The sequence below is a fragment of the Crocodylus porosus genome, unplaced genomic scaffold (genome assembly GCF_001723895.1).
Source record: "Crocodylus porosus isolate Cpor-Errol unplaced genomic scaffold, CroPor_comp1, whole genome shotgun sequence".
Lineage (NCBI taxonomy): Eukaryota > Metazoa > Chordata > Crocodylia > Crocodylidae > Crocodylus > Crocodylus porosus.
Window position 1 is genome coordinate 5,636,824 of NW_017728947.1, and position 6,970 is coordinate 5,643,793.

Genomic DNA, 6,970 nt, shown 5'->3' on the forward strand with positions numbered 1-6,970 from the left:
GGGGCAGCCCGCCGCTCCCCGCCGGGAGCAGGGAGCGGGCGCCTGTGGCGCCGGGCCCCGGGTCGGGGGTGGGTGGAGACCTCGCACCTTCCCCGCAGGAGCCCAGCCCCGAGTGGGCCGGGCCAGGGCGCTGCCGGAGCCAGCAAGCGCGCCGCCTCTCCTCGCCCCCCTTTGGTTCGGGCAGGAGGGGGGCACAGGGACAGCGCTGCCGCCGCTCCCCGCCATGTCGGCCCCCGGCGCGGAGCCGCAGCCCGAGAGGCGCCGCTGGAGCCTGGGCCGGCTCTCGCTGCCCCGCAGAGCCAGCATGCCGCCCTGCGCCAAGAAGCCGGCGCTGGAGCTGGCCGAGAACGCGCCCGGCGCGCACTACGCGCCCATCCCCGCCGCCCGCGACGCGGGCCAGGGCCAGGGCTCCGCCTGCCCGCTGGGCACCCGCGGCGGCCCCGACCCCCAGCTCCACAGCGACGTGGTGGTGGTGACCCCGGCGCCGCACAGCCTGGACCCCCGCGTCTCCATCTACAGCATCCGCAGACCTCTGCTGAGCCGCAGCAACCTCCAGGGCAGGGTCTATAACTTCCTGGAGAGACCCACGGGCTGGAAGTGCTTCGTCTACCACTTCACCGTGTGAGTAGCACCCCCTTCGCTGCGCCCTGGCTTCTCAGCTGCCCCCGCCTCTCTGCCCAGGGGCGCCTCCTGCCGTTTGGAAGGCTGAAGGTGCCCCTGGATAGCCTCCATGCTCCCCTCGGACCATGCCAACACACCGGCGAGAAAACAAAATAGCGGCAACTGGGAAATACCAGTGTCTTTCTCTTGTTGCTGAGAACTGGGGATGGTTGGGTGGCTTTAACCCCACGGAGCCCCCTTTGCAATCTCTGGGTTTGTCTTGTGAGTTGTGATCACCTTTGCTGGCCTGGCAGCACTGGTGTTGTGTAGCAACCCATGGTGCCCTTGAAAAGATCTCCAGGCACCCTAGGGTGTCACAGCACACCTGGCTGAGTCCTTTTTGCAGTCCTGGGGTTTATCTCATCTCCTAACAGTGCTGTTGTTGCATGGCATCCTTTGACACCCTCGAAAGGATCTCAAAGCACTCCAGGGTGCCCCAGCACCCTGGCTGGGACTCCCTGCCCTATCTCTGCTGTCCTGACAGCCCGTGCTGAGGCAAAAGGGAGCAAGCAGAGAGTGTGTTTTCTTGGGTTAGCAAGTGTAGTTGGGCTGCTGAAAGATCTGACTTCTTGAAAAGGGCAACTGCACTGAGCTCTCCCACCTTCTGGCCTCCAGACCAACCAAACTGATTGGCACAGTCAACTATAGCAAATGTCCCACAGCCCCTGGCTTTCTGCTGTTTTGTTAATTGTTTTGCTGCTCTGCATCTGTCGGAGGAAAAATCTTACCTAGCTGCATTAGGGGGGTGTATGTGCTGCATGTTTTATGCAATATGTAAACTTTTTAGTTGTTTTCCTCCCCCCCGGCCCACAACAGATAAAAAACCTACCTAGCCAAGGGACTATAAATCTTGCCATCTTGACTGACCTGTATCTATTTTTAATGAATGTGTTTGACCTGTGCGTGTGTTCTGTTCATTCATTACTGTTTTTGGAGAGCAAGGCATGAAGTGTTGAGAACTCTTTATTCCTACCATGTTACAGAGCAAATAAATTTTGCTCTGCAAAGGGCACTTTAAACTAGGTGTCAGCACTTGTTTGAATAATTCTTCCAGGCTTGATTCTGTTACCTGTTTGCTTCCACACTGAATAATGCTTGATACTGTGTGCAGTCCATGGAAGTCAATAGAAACTGTTCATCGACTTGGGAGCAATGTGACTAATCCGCCTCAAGATGAGCCAGGCAGATGTATCTTAAGGTCCTGAGGACCAGCTCCATTTCAGAAGACTCACTTCTTGGTGGATGAAAACGTATAATTTTCCTGTACTGGAAGTTGCATGCTAGTCAGTCATCACTTTACACAACCTCTTTTTCCTTGAACTGATAGGGTTATTAAATGGCTCTAATAATGAAGTTTTGCATACTTAATTTAGGGTTTTCTGTTGGGTATATGAAGCACTGAAGACTAAAATTTTCAGTCTTCATTCTGGATTGTGATACTGGAAGCATATCCAGAGCGACTCTACGGATGTATGAAAAGGGGTGGCGGCTGCTGCTGCTGCTGGGGTGTCTGTGTTTAAACAAGCAAATTTGTGTCTGAGTGCAAGAACATAAAGAGATAATAAATATTAGACGTGGCGTAAGCTTTCTTTTATAAAGTGGCTTTATTCTTCCAATTGACCCAAATTATTTTATTCTTCGTGTTGGTTTGAGAATGATACAGTAGGTTACATTTTAATGGGCTAATGGCTTGTTTCTAATCTATATTTAAAACGGTTTACTTCTTAATTATTCCAAATTATTATTACTTTGTTCCTCATTTCCGTCATATAAGGAGATCGGTTGTGCCACAGAATATGGCAGGAGACGTGTACATCTATATGGTAGAGGCCTTTCTATATATCTGTATGGTACCTTTGCCTTTCCTTATTCTGTTACGGAGATGGTCCTTCATCATGTTCTGTTAAGCCTCATGGTGCATTGTGTATGTGTGTCTCTGACATCACTCTTATTTTTAGTCAAGTGAAAAGAGGCTGAAGCAACAAATGTTAGAAACTAAACTGAGTGCAGCATCTGTAATGTACCCGAATGTGGAGCAGTGTGATGGTTGTCAATTGGTGAAGCAGTGGATCAGTTCTGTTGTTCATCAGAAGCCTACGAATGTATGCATGAAAAATTAATGTTTTTTAATCTAGAACTTGTAAAGTGTTGACATAACCCTTGAGCAATTTGCATATGCTACATCCAGATAATAAAGTAAAAGTGAACTGAGATGGATGTCTTGAGTTTGCTTAGTTAGGGAAAAATACAAAATCCCATGTCTGAAGGCAAAGTGTGTCATAAAAAGTATTTTTTGAATTTTGCATAATGCTGAAGCTTCTTAGTCTGAACAGGCTGGATCAGTTGGTGTCATTTGAAGGACCAATCCTACTACTGCAAGCTGAGTTAGGTCTGGTGGTGGGGGTGACTTTGGATGACCACAGAAATTTATGGTCTCATTCCATGCCTGAAGTTTTGAATGCTGTATATAGATGGATAAGCAGTATTAACCCTACCTAAGAAGCTGGAAAAACAGGCATGGGATGTAGACTTGCATAAGTACACTGTAACCATGAGAGAATTCATTAGACCAATTACCAACATTTTTCAAAAGTGACTTTGGGGACCTGATTTAGAATATTTTCAAGGGAGTTGTTTCTATCCTATCTTCTCCCCCCCGCCCCCTCCCCTCCACAAAACAAAACAAAAAAACAACAACAAAACAACCCAAATCAAATTAATGTGCTTGAGTATTCAGCCTCCTTCAGGTGTCCCATGTTATACATCCAAAAACGGAAGTATCCAAAATTAATTTGAAATTCATAGACAAAGGATTTTCAAGTGCTAAGAAGTTCTACTCTAATGTTGGGTGTAGGTAAAGATATTTAAGCAATAGAAGGAATGGTTGAGTCTGCTTTTGAGATGTTAATGATATTTATGCTGTTGTTCTATTTTGAAACCTGTTATTTTAAGGCTTATTCTGTGACTTAAACTGTTACTGTTCATCCTTGTTTTCTCTAGAAAAAGAAATAGAACTTTTATCTGCTCTCTTAAAATATAGAAATAATATAGAAAAAAAGAAATGAGATTAATATCTGAGTTTACATAACTTGGAAGGTAGCACCTTTATAGACTAAGGAGGGTGTGTGTGTGTGCACGCGCGCACACGTGTAGGGCACAAACTTTTGTACATCTTATAAAGTAAACTTGGGCTCATGAAAGGTTGTGCTCATTTTATATAATCTTATTTAATTAGTCTATAAAGGTGCATATCAACCTTGTCTTTTGACTTCAGACTAACACTGAAGTCAGATATTCATCTAACTGAATGAACGCTGAAGTTGGATAGGCATCTGGCTGGGGTCTCTTTCCTGCCTAGGTAGGGGGTCAGACTTGATGATCCGTTGAGGTCCCTTCCGACCCAAACATCTATGAACATGGCTAATTGCTTCTCTGCTTACTTAACTTAAACATCGCTGCTAGATTCTCAGATGGTATAGATTAGCTCAGCTCTCTTGCTTTCCAGAGTCATACAGACTTACACCAGCTGAAGATCTGCCTTACTGTTTTAACTAGACTTTTGAAGACGGTAGGTGGTATGGGCTGATATTGTCTCCTGTTCTATAGGAGCTAATTAGAGATATTGTAATTCTGTTAGGAAAATAGCTAGTCTGTCCAGGAAGTTTTAATTTTTTTTTTTCTAATTTTCTATTTACAAATTTCCAAGTCTGTGCTTATTAACACTGTAAGGCGTGTGGCCTCCCTAATACACTTGCATTCCCTTCTAGGAAGGTATTTGGCAGTAACGATTTTTCTGGTTTAGGTTTTTTTTTTAACCTCTCTACTTGCCATCTTCTGTCAGTAGGGGGAGCCGAATTTATATCTCTTACTGTGTATGCAGCCAGTAGCAAACTCTATTTTTCTATGTCTCCAGCAGTCCTGCTTCCATCTTTGTGTCTTCCCTTACACTCCTCCAGTTTTTTGTTTTTTGTATGCAGCCTGTAATTTTTCTCCTGGCCTTATCTCTCCCTAAAGTTCCTTGGGTTCTCATCCTTCCCAACCCATCTACTCCCTAGTACATCCATTGTTCACTCTGGGGCTGTGCCAGGGGTTGATCAAGGTGACTGTCTTTACCAACTGGAGACAGTAGCTGTTAGCAGTGACTGAGAAGAAAAGGTCCTACATCATTTCACGGACAGAAGCTTGGAGAGGCCAACTGTTAGAAAGCTGGAAGCATCCGTCAGTTTCTATCCATTTGGAGAAAAAACTTGGAACAACTTTGGTTAGAAGTTAGGAAGCTCTGTTAGGTAGTCCAGCTGATGAACACCTACGCAGCCATTGCTGTGTACTGATTCTTTTGTTGCAAGGAAGCCAGGCTCTGGATACCTGACAGGTATAGAACAGCAGTTACTTGTGGGATGAGTACTACCAGTGGTACGCAGACAGCCTGCCTGTGGTACTGTTAACAGATTTATTATAATTACTTTATATGACAAATCTTTTCTGGTGGTACTTCAGGTTGTATCGTTCTAAACTGGTAGTTCGTGATCTGTCAGTTTGGAAACCACTAGTATAGAAAGTCTGAGGAGTTATTTAATGCTTTGATTTATTTATTTATTTTTATTTATTTATTTTTAATAGACTTGGATGTATGATAGATGAGATGTAGAGCTGACAGGCTCTTTTGTGTGGGGTATGGATTTTGATAGGATTAGATGAGCTGAGGTGTTTTTTTATAGGGTTGCCATCACCGTAGTACTTGAATACATCTTAAGTGCCTTCTCAGGCATGGGGAGAAATGGCTTTCTCTTATTATGTTCTTCATACACAGAAATAAAATAAGCTATGTTGAAAGTAGCATTTTACATTTAGTTGTGAAAGCAGGAAGCACCATCATCATTTTTATCAGCCTTCGTTGTTAGCTGGCTGTTTTTCATCCAAGTATCTATTTTGGCATAGCAACAAAGAAAGGGGGACATGGTACTATTTACATTTGATATGCAAGCATTTAAAGAGTTCCATCTCATTTATGTCTTATTGATAGGACCCTAATATAGGTTCAGGAGAGGTTAAAGTCCTGTGAGACTCTAGAGTTGATGGCTTTTCTTGCACAGGAACAGGGTACCAGGATGACCCTTCAGGTTCAGGTGACGATGTCAGGACTGGAAGTTTGGTGCCCAGTGTTATCATATGCTTTGGAGAGTTCAAGCAGGATGAGTATGGGTGTATCTTAGTACTCTATGCATGGCAAGAGGTCATCCACCAATACTGCAGGTGCTGTGTCCTGCCCAGAAGCATGCTTGAAAGGTATCTGGGATGCTGGCAGCTGACAAATATCCCTAGAGGTGTTTTTTTCCTTGATCAGCATACTTAGAAAAGGGAGGTTAGATACTGCTTTGCAATCTGCAAGGTCTCCAGCACCAAGTGATTATTTCTTTACTCCTGTTCAGACTCCTGCATGTTTTATATATAGTGTTTAGTACATTCCTTTCATCGGAGGAGGTGCTGACAATCTTTGTTTTTAAAGGCTCCAGGTGTTTGTTCTTTCTTCTTTATCTTACTGGATAAGTAGACTTCACAGTCACTGATTAGGGCAACTAGACTCTGCTCAGGCCTTTCCTAAGCTTTGTGTCTTGCTTTGCTCAGGCCATTAGGAAAACCATCTGAAAATAAGAGGCAAGTTCTTGTACCCACACTGTTTTGACTTTTATATTAATCAGGTGTAAGTGGTGGGTACAGTCTGTCAGGGGAGTTGAACTAGAATTCATTTGTACACTTAACAATAAGTTTTGTTCTTTTTTTTTTTTAAATTTATATTAGAAGTACTGTAGCAGAGTTAATGGAAGTGTTATTCCTGTTTTGTGACTTTATCTTATATTCATTTTAATGGGTCTTTTGTGCTTGGCCTTAGCATATAAGTTGGTTAAGCGTATACAGTTACTGGTACAAATGAAACAGCCCACTAATGGAAGGTTTCATATAAAGGTGCACCATATATTGGTGTCATATCGGATCAGTAGTGATAAAAGGAAAATTAACGTTATCGGCTATGGGCTTTTTTTGTCCAATGTAGTTGATAATGTACTGATAAACAAAATATGCCTTCTGGCTGGGGCCTGCAGATGCCGAATGCACGCACACAGCCACAGCAAAGACGGGCAATGTGGAGAGCAATGCCCTACAGGTATGTTTGTGGATGGGAATGGGTGGGTGAGGGGGAAGATTGAGGCCCCCACTGAGGGAGGGAGTGGGGCAGGGGCTGGGGCCAGGGGCACTGCCCATCCAGGGTAGTGAATGGGACCCTGGGGCCAGGGTAGAGAGCAAGACTGAG

At 44.6% G+C, this 6,970-nt stretch overlaps 1 protein-coding gene across 5 annotated transcripts in view; it reads left to right on the top strand.

Moving 5' to 3' along the window:
• The first annotated feature begins 104 nt into the window (after positions 1–104).
• Positions 105–6,970, top strand: part of KCNQ1 (potassium voltage-gated channel subfamily Q member 1) — a 583,404-nt gene continuing 576,538 nt past the window's right edge. For 2 of the 5 annotated variants that reach the window (XM_019551697.1, XM_019551700.1), the window contains exon 1: positions 109–621. In XM_019551697.1, coding sequence (XP_019407242.1) covers positions 224–621 — 398 coding nt within the window. In that variant the 5' untranslated portion in view covers positions 109–223. Of the gene's footprint in view, positions 622–6,970 lie in introns of all 5 variants that reach the window. The other 3 variants (XM_019551698.1, XM_019551701.1, XM_019551702.1) reach the window with 2 other exon arrangements.